Here is a 17,841-nt window from a genome sequence, read left to right on the forward strand (position 1 = left end):
AACATGAATGCTAAGACATTAATAAATTAATTTTGTATTATCCAAATTATATATTACCTGAATATATATTACCTAAAATATATATTAGAATACACATTATATATTATAAATGATAGGTACTCAAAATATCTATTAAAATTAAAATATAAATATTTGCATTTAATTGTAAATCTTAAAAGAAACTTTTTTAAAGATTACCTAACTTGAAATTCACAACTCTGAGAAGCAGATGGTTAAATTATTATAATTATCGTTTTTATAAATCATGTAACTGAGTTTCCCCTTTGATAATGAAAATAATTTGAAAATCCATAGTTGTAGAATACTATTTGTTAGTCCACAATTGTCTACCTTGTATAATTTTAAATGATTCTGAAAGAATGTTTTAATTCCATATTATCACCCCTAAACTCCAACATTTCATCCTCAAATCTGGATTCCATCTTGACAGATTCCAGTGAACTTAGAGTGTATAATAAATGAAGTTCCAGAAAGCCACTGAAATTATATGTGAACTGTTTTATGTATTTGTTTTATTTGACAAGAGATTCTTAAAAGGATCAGAAGCCTATAGTACCTTTCAAATTAAGAAGCATTGATATCTGGAGTCTAAAAATTCTAGCTTAATTCCAGTTATTCATGATCTAGAATGATGCATGAAAGTGACCTGAGTTTTCAAGTAGTCAGTTAAACACAGTGCCATTTATTATGTGGTCATAGCCACACCAATTTGTTTGTTTCCAGCACTATGTTGATTATATCATTCACTTGCAAGGAAAGCTTGCCCTCAGTTCATTACAATATAGATTTTCTTCTGAGTTCTTAAAACTAATAAAGTACAAATTATTTTATCAAACTGAAAATTAGGTTATTATTACCACAGTTTTAGTCATGGATCTTCAAATGGTAATGCAGATCTAAAAATTCAAATTTAGCTACTTGAACTTTGGATTGATTTTCTAATGCTATTCTGGAACAAGTAACTTTCTATTTTCCAGAGTATCCTATACTTATGATGCATCTGAATCTTTAGTGCGATCCCCAATAAGTGGGCTTTTCTAATAATATTTCATTTTCATATAATTAATCATCTATATTGTGAGAAATTATTGGCTATCTCTGAAAGGATAAGGATCCCCTTTCTATTTTACTTTGCTCTTTTTAGTGTTACTTCATTTGTTAGAAAACAATGGATCTTAGTATATATCCATTTATTAAAATCAAACTTTATGATAATTATATTTTTGCATTCATGAGAATGAAACTGAATAAATAAAATTATGAATGTACTGTTTTGATTTAAGCAAAGTTATGCTCTTCTTTATTTGATGAGTTACATATTCATAGGATAAATTATAAACCTTCCCTCCTGTCTTTGGTTTATTGCATTCCGGGACTCAGAAGCTCTAAGCTTAAAATTTGGAGTATATTTTTTTTCTTACCATGAGAACCGGTGATGTTTGCCATACTGATATTTGCCATTTTTATCAATAATCAATATAAGTACAAATTTTTTCTTGCAGAATATTAATTACCAATTACCAAAAAAGGTTCTATGCTTTGATTGAAACAATAATAACACCAGTTTATAGTGATGAAATCTTTAATACTTAAACATGAAGGTTATCATATTAACTATAAGATAGGAATCTTATTTAATTGTCTTATATTTAAAGTATTTAAAGATTCCTGACTCATGACATTTTTTCAAAACATGTCAGCTGACATTCCAAATATGATATAAAGCATGATGTTTTAAAACTACTCTTAAATTTACATTTGATATAATTATTTTAAAAATGATGTTAGCAGATGCATTTAACTAGAAACAGTTTGCTTGGTTTGAGGTAAGTCCCAAGTAAAAATTTTTTTTCAATCTGTGTGTCTGTCTGTGCATGATTTATGTACTGTATGGTCTTCTCATACCCAACTCTGTATGTAGATAATTATGAATCCATTCAGTTTACTTAACACCAAGTACAACAGAATCACAATAATAGGTGGTTTCTATTCATGCAAAACTTTGCTTTTTTTTTTTTTTTTTGAGGGCTCCCACTGGGCATGTTCAGTTTATTTCAATACAAATGCCTCTTTAAACAGTTACTAACCATTATTTGTGTAGCAGGTTATTTTCAACCTTCAGTTAGGCAGCTTTAAGGCTGTTTTTTCTAGTCCTTCATATTACTTTGTATATTCACTCTTCCTTAAGTTGGAAAAAGAAGAGCAAATACCTTTTGGTAGGGCTAATGTGGCATGAAAGTAGAAAAAGAAGTCATCTAAACTTGGCAAGGTAACAGGTGATGCACTGTTTCAAGAGTATTGTGAGATTAGAATTGTCTTAAAATCAAATGAAGCTGGCATAGAAGAAAGTTGCTGCTTTAATGCCAGCAGAAGTAATTAAGCATTCTTAATTTTTTTTAGTTATACTTACCAAAATTATTAACTGTAACTACTAAAAGTTAATTACTGAAACATAATTACACTAAAGGTATAAGTTACATGACATAGAAATAAAAGTTTATTCATAATTAACTTTATAAACACGTGGTTGGAATTGGAAATATAATTGTATAAAATAAGTATCCTTCTAAATAGTATGGCATAACACCCATTACTGATCTCCAACTAATCATTTTTAGACTATATAACTCTTAAGTCACAGCTTTTAATCTGAAAAGACATATCATTTGGTTTTTTTTTTTTTTTTTAATTATTAGCACCTTTAATTATTATTTATTTATTTATTTGGCTGTGTTGGGTCTTCGTTTCCGTGCGAGGGCTTTCTCCAGCTGCGGCAAGCGGGGCCCACTCTTCATCGCGGTGCGCGGGCCTCTCACTATCGTGGCCTCTCTTGTTGCGGAGCACAGGCTCCAGACGCGCAGGCTCAGTAGTTGTGGCTCACGGGCCTAGTTGCTCCGCGGCATGTGGGATCCTCCCAGACCAGGGCTCGAACCCGTGTCCCCCGCATTAGCAGGCAGACTCTCAACCACTGAGCCACCAGGGAAGCCCTCATTTGGTTTTTTATTCACCAAAAATTAAGTAGGCAAGTATCTTCAAAAGAGCTTTTATACCAATGTATCTCTAATGCCTAGAACAATAAATGAGACCTAGAAATGTTCAATATATATCAGTTGAATAAATTAATTTTAATAATCAGAATATGTACTTTGACATATGACATAAATCTTCTTAGATTTAGTTCAGTTTCCAATAAATTATTTTTTATATTACTACATTTTTCCTGAATATTGTCCCTCTTATTATTTTTACATTTCCTTTAAATGAAGGCACAGCATTATAGTAAAAATCTGTTTTTAGTAATTCTAGTTTTACTAAGGGATCAAAATTATCTTCAACAATATTTTTATAACTGACAATTTCTTCTAAAATATGTAGAGTTAAAAAAAATTGATGTTATTACATTATCTTACCCTCAGCTCAGTATTCTCTGTCCTGCTCACATGAGAACAGAAATGTATTTATTTTCCTTCACACATGTTAATTCAAACGTAATTGTATTTTTTCACTATATTTTTCGAACTTAAAACACAGGCACAAAGTTTCTCATGGAGTGTAGCTCTTAATGAGCTAGTAAGTAAAGGTGGCCCAGAACTTTGGCCCTGCCTTTTCAGCGGGATCTTGTCAGAGAACAGGAAAAAACTGAGCCTAGCAGGCTGGAAAGAGAATCCTGCTACTTGGTTTACATTCACTCACATACTTAACATTATCTACTAAGACCAGGCAGTGATTTAACTCCCAAGATTTGTAAGATATGCAAAACACCATGGCCTGTTTCGTATTCTAGAGGGGCAGAGAGTCAAGAATATGAATGATGACATTAATACAGAGTGAAAGTGCCAAAGAGAAGTGCTGAACGTCCTACAGCAAAGGGAAGTTAAGAAGACAAAGTTGGGGAACTAGGCTTGGCAGATATTCAGGATACCATGTGTGAAGAAAAAGAGGTATGACCAATTAAAAGGGGCACGTTTTGGACACAATGAACAGGTTTCCAAGGTTCAAGAAAAGGTACATAAGGGAATGTGTTGTAATAATCCAGGCAAGAGATGATGAAGGCCTGAATGAAGGCAATGCTTATCTTCTCACCAAGAGAAAAAGAATCGAGGGACAGGGCTCCAAAATACTTTAATACTCTAGGTGTGAATGTTCTAAAAATCTTGAATACTTGAATATCTAGGAAATTGCTACTCCTAATTGATAATTTCACTTTTAAGTCATGGTCCTTTCTTAGAGTTCAAAGGTCAGTTCTAATTGGCCTTCATACTAACTGAAAAGATTCTATTCTATTTTCCTGGTCATTATTAGTCTTTTGGTCTCTTCTTCTTGGGTCTGCCATAGTCTGAATCAAGTCAAGATTAAAATAATTATTAAAACCTCTCTTCAATGGAGTAGAAACTTGAAAAGACCAGGTTGAGCCACTGTGCCACCTGAGCTTTGAGTGTTCTCATAGTGAGTCTAAAAAGATGCAATAGAATGGGAAGGCTATTAAATGACAGGAAAATACACCAGAAGCCTTGTGGAATCAGACCTGCAAGGCTGTAAATTGTGGTTCCCATGTTGCAGATTAGGGAGAATGACTTCATCACATTTTTCGGCATTCATAAAGTTGGACTAATAATACTAACCTCATAGGGTTGTATGAGCATTTGTCATAATATCATATATTCATATATCAGATAAAACAATGTATAACAGCACATATCTCTGTGACCAACACATTATGTATGTTCAGTAAGTGTTATTTCTCTTGCCAGCCCTCCCCTAAGAAAATCAAATAGAAAAAGAAAAACTAAATTTCAAAAGGCCTACCCTACCTGGGCCTTTGCAAATGCTGTTCCACTTAATGCATTGTCTCTTTACCTGGTTAGCTTTTCTTTCTTCTGGTCTCAGCTTAGGTGATAATTCCTTCAAGAAATCTTTTCTGCTGGCTGAATTCTGTGTTCTTCCTTGTGAGCTGGTCTTTGTGTTTCATTAAACTGGTCATTAAAATTATTATTTGTTTCCTTTTCAGAATCATACATTAGACTGTAAGCCCTTTGAGGGCAGGAAATACCTCTGATGCCACTGTTTCCTCCATGCCTAACATAGGGACAGGCTCATTGTAAACTCCAAAATATGTTCACTGACCAACTGACTAATGGAATAAAATTGCTCTGGAAGGAAAATGGTAAAAATAATCCCATTGTGTCTTCACATATGTTAGGTTCAAAACTATAGTTCATAACTTTTATAAGTTACTTGATAGACTATGGCTCTAATACCAGTTACAATAGATGACATGTTTGGATTAGTGTCAGATACTCCAAATTTTATAAACTTGAGATACTACTTAAGGTCTGTACTTACTGGAATCAGTGGGAGCAAGCCATACAGGTATATTTCTAATAAACTGAGTTCAAATTGACATTATAATGGTTCCTCAAGCAGGTCACTAGAGGACTTTGAAAACATCAATGAGATGACAAACAGATTGCCATTTGATTTGAATACCTGGCTCTTAGACACAGATTGAATTGGTCCTCATTGGCTCTTTTGCCCTAATATCATTACTGTTTAATTAAAAATAACCTCCAATATTGTTGACCTCATACTGAACACCCAGATTTAAATGAAAAATGCCATACTTATAATTTTGTTGATGTATACTAGGAATCCTTGCTCCAGAACTGCATGAAATGGAGTTATATTTGTTTGACTAAAAGAATACTTAATTTTACTTTTGCCATTATTTATTGCTGTCTCTCCTCCCTGGGCACTGGTGTTAAAATTAATTTGCTTTTCAGACCTCAGATTTTATATTGCCATTAGTGTTGTGAAATGTTTTTACTCAGCACAACTAAAAACTGATGTTTTACTTCCCACTAATGGACCTTTAATTAGGCACTGTAATGAACCATTCTGTCATTTCTTCATTTATAGAGAAGACTTTGTATATGCAAGATACAATTTTGACAGAACACCAGGTCCATTGAACCTTGCCGACTCGCATCTAACAGAGCCTAAATTTATTATGCTTTTGTCAGCTGTTGGATTTATCATTTTAATGATACTGTCCACAGACTTATTTTGCTGCCAAAGAATAGCATCAACATTTGTTGATATTTTGATCAACAACTCCTGGGGTCCAATTCTGACTATACTATTACTTCTCTGGGGCCTTGAGCAAGTTATTTAACCTCTGCCTAAGGATTAATTGGTTAATTTTAATAAGTGCTTTGTTGTAAAAGGTGCTATGATTGCTAATAGTGATAATAAAATTATAATGCAGCCTTTTATAATGCATCAGGCTACCTCAGACTGTGATTCTATTAAGTTGCTAACTAAAATATAAGCCAACTGAATTTATTCTTTTTAAGAATACAAATCATTATAATGATGACCACATAGTATTTTTTTTAACTTAGTTAAAAAAAAATCAAATATGGTGATGCTTCACCTTAAACAAAAACAAAAACAAACAAACAAAAAAAGGCTGGTGTACCATGATGATGGACCAGTTGGGAACTGAGACACAGCTCCACACAAAAATACCATTTGATTGTACCCTAATTAAATGTAGCTTTTGTGCATTACACTGATTATTCTTTTATAAACTTGCCTCCAAACTGCTTTCATTTACTTATCTATGATTATGTATTTGTTCATTTGTTTATTTGACCAATGCCACTGTTGGGTGTGGTCTCAAAGAGGTCATCCCAGACAAATAGAAGGAATATAGACAACTAATAATACTAGGTAAAAGTGAATAGAGCTAAAAAGAAATAAAGAAGCAGTGACTTGAAAACTTAGAAGACAGAGAGATTAATTCAGACTGAGGGTGGTTATGAACAACTTCAAAAAGGAAATTATTTTTGAGCTGGACAGAGACAGACAGATAGGATTTGGCACTGAGAGATGAGGGTGAGGAGAAATATGAAGAAAGTGCATTTCAAAGGGAGAGAATAGCATGAGAAAGTCACAATGCCAAGGAAGTTGATCTTTGCAGAAGGATGATCAGTGTGGTTTTACTAGAATAAAGGAGAGGGTGCAAAAATAGTTTGGATAGTAAGTAGGGTCTGCATTATGCAGGATCATGGCTGGCATTGCCCTGATTCGCTTGGACATCATTCAGTGTGGTGGGAAATGTGGAGCTGAAAAGAAAAAAAAAAACCCTACAAGTTAGTAGATGGGAGTTGTGCTGGACTATTATGCTATGTTGAGAGGAGGGAGATGAGAGGATGCAAGCAACATGTGAGGAGGATACACACATATAACTGGACTGTATTTGCCAGATAAACTCTGCTGGTCTGTGATGCATATCACTTGAGATAAATTAGGCGAACAATGTGAAAAGGGCATTGGATTAGGGTAGTGGCATCTATATATGTTGAAAAGAGGCTGACCTAATATGAGGAGAATATACACATAGGAAAGGAAACACCAAATGTAAAATAGATAGCTAGTGGGAAGCAGCCACATAGCACAGGGAGATCAGCTCGGTGCTTTGTGACCACCTAGAGGGGTGGGATAGGGAGGGTGGGAGGGAGGCTCAAGAGGGAGGGGATATGGGGACATGTGTATGCATATGGCTGATTCACTTTGTTATACAGCAGCAACTAACACAACAATGTAAAGCAATTATACTCAAATAAAGATTAAAAAAAAAAACTGAATCTCTTTGCTGCAGAAGTGGTCTCCTGCTATAATATCAGAGAAAAAATATTTAATATTATTTTTGATTCTCAAATAAATCAGTATATATAGTTTGATTCTATGTTGTTCCATGTACTTTCTACAATGACCAGAGACCTAGGCCACTCTCTGTGAGGTCCTCAAAGATATCAAATAATCTGGGGACCACAATGTTAAGTAATTTTTAAAGGTGTGGACCCTGGGGTTGGATTGTATGAGCTTAAATCTTGGCTCTCCCAATTAGTAATTGTGTGATCGATCTTCAGGATGCTATTTATGCCTCCCTAGTAGCCTCCTCTGTAAAATGAGAATAAAAATAATAGCTACTTTATTCATAGGATTAAATGGATTAATAGAATTTATTTTAAAAAAAAGAAGTAATTACAAGAGTGCCTAGATGTAGAAAGATCTCAGTAAATGTGACTGAGATCGAAAATCAGTTTTTTGGGGGGATAAAACAAAACTGTGGCTGCTGTTTTGAGAATAAATACAGAGGGTGCAGAGAGGAAGCATGGAGATAAATTAGTAATAATCCAGGTAAGAGATACTGGTAGCTTCTATAAGGGTAGTGAGAAGAGAGGTGATGAGACGCATTCAGATTCTGGGTATGTTTTAAAGGTAAATGTGAGAATAAAGGTGGGATATAAAGGAAAGAGAGGTGTCAAAAGTGACTCCAAGATTTTTGGACCTGAACAATGAGTATTCGCTTTACAAACACAGGGAAAACTATGGTAGACAAATTTTTGGATGAGAAAATCAGGTTAATTTAGAGCCAAGTCAAGCTGTCAAAGAGACATTTAGGTATAAACATCTGGGATTCAGGCAACAGCTAGTTCAGCTAGAAATTTAAATTTGGAATCATTCATATTTGGATGGTATTAAAAGCCATGCAATTAGTTGAAATCATCTAGGCAGTGGGTCTCAATCTTAGTCATATATGTGAAATACCTGGAAAACTTTAAATATTATAGATGTCCTATTTCAGGCTAACAGGATCAAAGTCTTTGGAGGTAACTTGGTAAACTGTATTTTATAAAAGCTGTTGAGCCCATTCTAATGTGCAGAGTCGTATGGAAATCAAGGGGTGGGTGTGTTAGAGGAGTGAGCTGTGAGAGCCATGGATTGGGTGCTTAGTGCTTGAGTCCTACACAGGGGAGATAAGCCCCCTTAGTAAGTTGGAGGACCACTGGGAATAACAGGCTGTAGGAACCGCTGCTTTTGAGGAGAGCATGCATATCGGCTTACCCCGCAGTCAGAGCAGAAAGGGCAGATTGAAACCTCCTGGCTGGCTTTCTTACCACCTCTGTGCATGCCTAGCCCAAGCTGAGCAAATGCTCCAGCCCTGTTTGCTGCATGTCACAGTGCAGCATTCAATCTGGGGCTGCCACAACTGGGGAGAAAAACTCAACTATGGGACACGGAGGTGACAGGTCCCAGGGTGGAGCCCCGGTGGGGCAGCCATGGCCACCGTTGGCAATTACTCAAGCAGTGCATCAGAAGCCACCCAGATCTCTGACAGTGGCTGCTCTACCACAGCCCACACCCCACATATGCAGAGAGTCCATGTAGGCCTCACCTTCCCTGCAGTGTGATTCTACAACAGGGCAGTGGCAACAGAGGCCATGGGGAGTGATTGGCTTTGAGGAACAAAGGGGACTTGGTCTTGAAGCTGCATCTGAACACAGTGAGGGAAATAACTGCTGATGCCTGCACAGGCAGTGCATCAGAGACAGCTTGAACCTCTGTCTGAGACAGACATGGGCTGAGAGCCCACGTGAGACCCCCTTGCTTTGACACTACCCTACTCTGGGGAGAGGGGAAAGCACACACTTAAAGGAAACTGAGGTACCTTAGGGATGACCCTCATGGCTTTTGCTTCAGCAACTTGGGATCAGACCCCAGCCCTGATAGGGCCAATATGTCCATCAAGCAGAGAGAAAGTCTTGCCTTACACCCAGCTCCAGCTGAAGCCCCTCCATCTCCATCCCCATCCCCTACCAAGGTGATAGCTGCCAGCACACCCTAAGGAAAGACATGACTTGCATACAGGACAAATCCAGTTCTGCCACCAAAGGCACTGAGCACACACAGTCTGTATAGAAATGTTTCCATATAAGAACACCCTCAAGACTGAAATAGGTAATTGTTTCACAAAATTCACAGAGGCAGAGAAAGTTAAGCAAAATGAAAAGGGAGGGAAATATTCTCAACTGAAAGAGCAAGAGAAAAACCATGAAAAAAAATAATGAAACAGAAATAAACAATTTACCAGATAAATAATTCAAAGCATTGGTAATAAGACTGTTAACTGAATAGGGAAAATAATAGATAAACACAGCGAAAATTTTAACAAGGAACAAGAAATTATAAAAAAGACCCAATCAGAAATGAAGAATTCAATAACTGAAATAAAAACACAGTAGAAGGAATGAACACAGTAAGTTATAGAGAAGAACGCGTAAGTGATCTGGAAGATAGAAGATTGGACATCACCCAGTTAGGGCAGCAAAAAGAAAAACAAGTTTTAAAAAAAGTGAAAACAGTTTAAGAGAGCTCTGTAATAATGTTAAGCATACCAACATTTGCATTATAGGGATCCCAGAAGGAGAAGAGCGAGAGAAAGAGATTGAAAATATATCTGAGGAAATTATGGCTGAAAACTTCCAAAACCTGAAGAAGGAAACAGATATCTAGATATAGGAAGCACAGAGGGTCCCAAACAAGATGAAGTGAAACAGAGACCTATACCAAGACAAATAATTAAATGGCAAAAGTTGAAGATAAAGAGATAATTCTAAAGGCAGCAAGAGAAAAATAAAGAGTCATATACCCTGAAATGCCCATAAGGGTATCAGGAAGGAAATAATAAAGACCAGAGAGTAAATAAATAAAATAGAGACAAGAAACTAGAAAATAATCAATGAAACCATGAGCTGGTTTTTTGATAAAGATAAACAAAATTGATAAACCTTTAGCCAGGCTCACCGAGAAAAAAAGGAAGGACACAAATAAAATCAGAAATGAAAGAGGAGAAATAACAACCAATAGCAATGACAAACAGTTACATGCAAACAAATTGGACAATCTAGATTTATGGACAATTTTCTAGAAACAAATCACCTCCCAAGACTAAATCAAGAAGAAACAGATAATCTGAACAGAATGATCACTAGTAGTAAATTGAATTTCTAATAATAATTTTTAAAAAAACTCCCAGCAAACAAAATCTAGGATCAGATGGCTTCATAGGAAAACTCTACTAAACATATAAGGAAGAGCTAATAAATATACTTCTCAAACTATTCCAAAAATTGAGGACAGAACACTTCCACATTCATTCTATGAGGCCACCATTACCCTGATACCAAAATCAGACAAAGACACTACCAAAAAAAAAAAAGAAAGAAAGAAAGAAAGAAAATAAGAGGCCAATATCTTTGATGAATATAGATGCAAAAATCCTCAACAAAATATTAGCAAGCCAAGTCCAACAATATATAAGAAGGATCATATAGCATGATCAAATTGGATTTATTCCAGGGATACATGGATGGTTCAATATTGCAAATATATCAATTTGATACACCACATTAACAAAAGGAAGCATAAAAATTACATGTTCATTTCAATTGACACAGAAAAAGCATTTGACAAAATTCAACTTCCATTCTTGATAAAAACTCTCATCAAAATGGTGAAAGAGGGAACATATCTCAACATAATAAAGGCCATGCATGGCAAACCCACAGCTAACATCATACTCAACAGTGAAAAGCTGAAAGTCTTTCCTTGAAATTCAGGAACAGAAAAGGATGCCCACTTTCACAACTTCTATTTAACATAGCATTGGAAGGCCTATCCACAGCAATCAGACAAGATAAAGAAATAAAAGGTATCCAAATTGGAAGGGAAGAGGTAAAACTGTCATTATTTGCAGATGACAATGATACTCTATGTAGAGAACCCTAAAGCCTCCACCCATAAACTATTAGAACTAATAAATAAATTTAGTAAAATTGCAGGATACAAAATTAATATACAGAAATCTGTTGCTTTCCCATACACTAATAATGAAATATCAGAAAGAGAAAACAAACAAAAATCCTTTTAAAAATCACATCAAAAAGAATAAAATACCTAAGAATAAAATTAACTAAGGAGGGGGCTTCCCTGGTGGCACAGTGGTTGAGAATCTGCCTGCCAATGCAGAGGACACGGGTTCGAGCCCTGGTCTGGGAAGATCCCACATGCCGCGGAGCGACTTGGCCCGTGAGCCACAATTACTGAGCCTGCGCGTCTGGAGCCTGTGCTCCACAACGAGAGAGGCCACAATAGTGAGAGGCCCGCGCACCGCGATGAAGAGTGGCCCCCGCGTGCCACAACTAGAGAGAGCCCTCGCACAGAAACGAAGATCCAACACAGCCATAAATACATAAATAAATAAAATTTAAAAAAAATTAACTAAGGAGGTGAAAGACCTATACTTTGAAAACTATAAAACATTGTTTAAAGAAATTGAAGATGATACAAAGAAATGGAAAGATATCTATGATCTTGGATTGGAAGAATCAATATTGTTAAAATGGCCACACTTCCCAAAGCTATTTACAGATGTAATGCAATCCCTATCAAAATACCTATAACGTTTTTCACAGAACTAGAACAAATAATTCTAACATTTATTATATGGACCCAGAAAAGACCCCAAATTGCTAAAGCAATCCTGAGGGGGGAAAAATAAGCAAAGCTGGTGGTATAACCTTCCCAGACTTCAGACTATACTCCAAACTACAGTAATCAAAACAGTGTAGTATTGGCACAAAAACAGACACATAGATCAATGGAAAAGAATAGAGGGCCCACAAATAACTCCATGCACCTACAGTCAATCTACTACAAAGGAGGCAAGAATATACAATGGAGAAAGACAGTCTCTTCAACAAGTGGTGCTGAAAAAGCTGGACAGCTACATGTAAAACAATGAAATTAGAACACTGCCTCACACCATATGTTAAAAAAAAAACTCAAAATGGTTTAAAGACCTAAATGTAAGGCCTGAAACCATGAGACTTTAAGAGAACATAGGCAGGATACTCTTTGACATAAATTGTAGCAATATTTTTTGGATCTGTCTCCTAAGGCAAAAGAAAATGGGACCTAATTAAATTTAAAAGCTTTGCACAGCAAAGGGAACCACTGACAAAATGAAAAGACAACCTACTGATGGGAGAAAATATTTGCAAATGATATGACTGATAAGGGGTTAATATTGAACATATATAAACAGCTCATACAACTCAACATTAAAAAAACAAACGACCTGATTAAAAAATGGACAGAAGACCCAAAAAGACATTTTTCTGAAAAAAGACATACAGATGGTTAACGTGAAAAGATTCTGAACATCACTAATTATTAGAGAAATGTGAATCAAAACAATGAGCTCTCACCTCACACCTGTCAGAATGGCTATCATCGAAAAGTCTACAAACAACAAATATTGTCGAGGATGTGGAGAAAAGGAAACTCTTGTACACTGTTGGTGGGAATGTAAATTGATGCAGCCACTATGGAAAACAGTATGGAGGTTCCTCCAAAAACTAAAAATAGAACTGCCATATGATTCTGGTCCTGGGTATATATCTGGACAAAATGAAAGCACTAACTGAAAAATATACATGCACCCCAATGTTCATAGCAGCACTATTTACAATAGCCAAGATATGGAAGCAACCCAAGTGTCCATCAACAGAAGAATAGATAAAGAAAATGTATATATACAATGGAATATTACTCAGCCATGAAAAAAGAATGAAATTCTTCCATTTGCAGCAATGTAGATGGACCTAGAGAATATTATGCTTTGTGAAATAAGTCAGACAGAGAAAGACAAATACTGTGTGATATCACTTATATGTGGAATCTAAAGAATAAAACAAATGAATGTATACAGCAAAACAGAAACAGACTCATGGATATAGAAAACAAACTAGTGGGGAGAGGAAAGGGAGGAGGGCCAAGATAGGGGTATCAGATTAAGAGATACAAACTACTATGTATAAAATAGATAAGTGACAAGGATACTTTGTACAGCACAAGGAATTATAACCATTATTTTGTAATAACTTTAAATGGTATATAATCTATAAATATACTGAATCACTATGTGTACACCTGAAACTAATATAATATTGTAGAGCAACTATACCTTAGGTTAAAACAAATGAGCAGGGAAATAAAGTTGTAGCTAGAAAGGGATGTGAGCACAAAGGAAAGTTTCTAAAGAAAGGACTAGGTAAAAAGAAAAACACTGATAAGGCAGAAGAAAGAGGGGACAGTTGTATGAGATGTGTCCATGAGTATCTAAGAGGGATATAATGTAGGAGTGGACAGTGTAGCATTAGACATGGCATGGGTCCCTAGTCATAAGAAGGAAGACAGAGGATGTGGTGTAGGACAAAGTAATTTGAGGGATCTGGTGGTGGGAGCTTGTGGCAGTTTTCTTTAGACAGCTTCTTTTTTTATTAATGAAATAGGAAGCAAGTTCCTAAGCTGAGAATAAAGTTGGGGCACAGGTATTGGAGGTTTGGGGGGAAAGGAGAAGATGTGACACAGACATCTAGGAGGGTTAATGGATTAATGAAATACAGTGGAAACCATAGTAAGTGCCCATATGAGATTAGTGATAAAACCTCAAGTTAGACCAGTCTATTTTTTTTTTTTTTCAGTTGCATTCAGCGGTGGGGTGCTAGTTCAGGACAGATGAAGAACTGGATTTAACCATGGTTATGGTTTTCTAGAAAAGTACAAGAGAGGGGAGAGGGAGCAAGATTGTTAAGGGTGTATACAAGGGAATGACTGCAATGATGGACCATGGAATCTAAGCTGGGAAAGGAAAAAACAGAATCTTTAAAATAAGAGATGGATGAGGAACAACGTAAAGAATTGTTAGATTTGGGGTGACGGGGTGGACCTGAAAAATAGGGAGTGGCTGAAATTGAGGTAATGGAGGGAGTGTAGATCTAGGTGATAAGATTACTTAATGTACAGCTCACAGCCTGCTGTCAGACTGTCTTGTGGACGTTTCTTTCACTTACAGTACTGACATCTGTCTCCAGTGTGTTCAGGCTGGCAGTCGCAGTAAGGCTGGTTCCCAGCAGTAACACTGCAGGTCCCTCCATTTTGACAAAAATCCTCACAGACTGTCTTACCACAGTTTGGTCCAGTGAACCCTAGTGCACAGCTGCAGGTGGGTCTCCCTATTGGGAAAAAAAGGTAATGAAAAGGCAATTAGTTGACAAAATTGTTTACTTATATGGAATCTTCACTAGGTAAGAATCAAGAAGTCAGTATTCGGGGCAAAGTCTGTCCACTACTTAATCTGTGACTTTACACAGTAACGTGACCTCTCTGTGTCTCAGCTTCCCCATGTTCCAACGAAGCCTAGGTTAGAAGATCGCTCAGGTTCACATCAGGTAAAATAATCAGAGCTCATTTTGTGAACAATTATACATGCATACATACATTTTATGCTTTAAAGTGCTTGTGTTATTCTTTGTATTTCTGTTTTCATGTCCATTTTGCTTTTCAATTATTTTTGTTCTATGCATGTGGTAATGCAGATTGTGTTGGCCATTAGAATATAAAATAGAGACAATCATATTGCCCAGTGTTCAATCATCAGGTACCAATCACTGCTGTATCTACATAAAACATGAGCTTAGGCTTATTATAAATAAATATTTTAATAAGTTTAAAGTGGACATGTCAGCTGTAATAAGATTTATGAATATTAGTTATTTTATTTGATATAAATACACATACTGCATTTAGTATATAAGCACTTACTGAATTCTATTTTATTTCATTTTATATTTTTATTCATGGTGAAGGACTGTCACTTGTAGTCTAAAGATGATTTAACAAATCTAATGTTAATAGCACACAATAGCAAATCTGACAGATCATCTTTGGATATTTTATTTGTTCTGTGGGAACTAACATCACAATGAACGGTGAACAATGCTTTAAGGTGTTTTGAACATAACACAGTTAACTGTTATGTCAAGAATGAGTCTCTCTAACTGCCTGGACTGTCAAGAACTGAGTGGAAAATGGAGTCTAGAATTAGCTCTGCAGGAGAAGTGAAGGAAAACAAAGCAAAATGAATGGCTACCATTTGTAATGGGGGCAGAATAAAGTTTAGAGGTTGTACAAATATAAAGTAATAACATGAAAGGGAATAACAAAGAAATTCAGTTATTGATCTCAATTAACTAGGACTCAGAAAACGTCATTTAGTTGTCTAGTATCAGAGACTATCCAACCATCTCCTCTCTCACCATTGTAGACATGCAACATAATTAGAATGGTCAGAAAAATGCATAAGTGTAAGGCTTACAACTTGAAGTGTAAAAGTGATAAAAGTTTTTTTTCTGTTGCCATAGATTCTACATTCTACTTTGAAGGACAATTCTATACATATGTATTTTTTGAAAAGCATTCTTAAGTGAATAAAACGTCTCCAAATAAAATCCACCTGCATTTCCAAGAAAATGAATAAATTGAGCTCCACAATTTATTTATTTATTTTACTTTGAAAGGCCTCCACACACTTACAAATGCTAGAAGCTATTGCTTCTCAAGGAAGAAAGTTATATACATTTTTACAGTGGGTACTATTGCTTTAAAACTTATTTATACGTGTTTTTAGTTTGGTGGCAGATAAATGCCTATTAATAGGTTAAGAAACAAGGTAAAATTTATACACATTAAAAGCTGTAATGTGTATAAAATAACCTCATATTTTTTTATTGCCAGAAAACTGCTTTAAAACATTTAGCCAAATATTTTTCTTATGAAAGTAGTGAGTTTTCTAGCTGTTGCTTACATATAGACAAATAGACACAAACGAGAATAATGGTAGAAGATGAAGAGGATAGATAATTGTTAGAACATAGTCACTAAGCAAAATGAAAGCCCTGAATAAAAGAAGTAATTCATCTACATCAACAAGAACCAGTGAACGACTTACAGAGAAATAGAACATACAATCAGGAACACAAATTAACATGAGCTAAATGTGAAACAAACAGTACAGAAAGTATAAGGGGAAATCAAAATGCATTAGAACAATCAGAAAAAGTGCCATACAATGTACAACTTATACATTGTAGATTTAAGTTTTTCTACCTTAATTTCTAGGTGTTTTTCTTTTTGTTTAAAGAACTAGGAGTGAAAAAAGTAAAATGATAGAAGTTTGAAAGAAATCAACCCAACCTGCTAAGGCACTTGAAAATTCCTCTGTTCCAGTCGCTCAGAGAAATGACACCATGCTTTCATCTCATCTACAGCTGTTTTGAAACTAGGGCAGAGTGACCAGCTTGTCCCCCAGCTAGAATATGCCTCTCATCATTTAGATTCCAGCTGAATTATTTTCAAAAAGCTCCACTTTCTCTTCCTTTGAAGAGAAGATTTATTTTTGATAAGTATAAATCTTCATATTCAGGAGAATATTATCTGACTTGAAACAATGTGGTGATACAGCAGATCTTTTGTTTGCTGATGGGAAATGAACCATCTGCTGCAGAATTCTATAATGGGTTCCAGCTAATATTTTCAAGAATCTCTCTGGGTGCACCCTAACAAGTTGCACTGGATTCATTTTATAAAGATTTTTTAGGTAGCTGAATTTGATTTTGCCATGTGAAAAGGAAACAGCACTGTTACAATGACTAAGGTATGGATTTATAGCAGTGATACATCCAGGGAGCTGGAGAGCTGACAGCCTGTAAAGGTAGCTCAATCAGAAAGAGCGTCAATTGACCTGACGAAGAAGGGGAAGGAGGAGTTTGCTGGCTCTAATCAGTCTAGTTCCTATAGCATTCTTAGCTAACACTTTAACAGTGTAGGTTGTCAAGAGTGCCTGGATTCATAGACTATCTGTGCCAATTACTGGTGTGGGACCATGGGCAAATATCAGCTCTCTGTTTATTTCCTCATGTGTAAAAATGGGGATAATAATAGTACCTGCTTCATGGGGTTGTTGTGTAGAATCACATAGAATAAATGAGAAACATTTCTAACTGTGCCAGGCACATAGAAAGCAATCAGTTACATTTTAGCTCTGAATATTATTGTTATTCCTACTGA

General features: G+C 35.7%; 1 protein-coding gene across 1 annotated transcript in view; it reads right to left on the bottom strand.

Annotated features, from left to right (window-relative positions):
* LRP1B (LDL receptor related protein 1B) overlaps positions 1-17,841 on the bottom strand; it is a 1,532,882-nt gene that overhangs the window by 62,972 nt on the left and 1,452,069 nt on the right. Inside the window, exon 83 of the mRNA XM_059927092.1 lies at positions 14,787-14,948. Coding sequence (XP_059783075.1) covers positions 14,787-14,948 — 162 coding nt within the window. The remainder of the gene's footprint in view (positions 1-14,786; positions 14,949-17,841) is intronic.

The sequence above is a fragment of the Balaenoptera ricei genome, chromosome 7, assembly GCF_028023285.1.
Source record: "Balaenoptera ricei isolate mBalRic1 chromosome 7, mBalRic1.hap2, whole genome shotgun sequence".
Classification (NCBI taxonomy): Eukaryota; Metazoa; Chordata; class Mammalia; order Artiodactyla; family Balaenopteridae; genus Balaenoptera; species Balaenoptera ricei.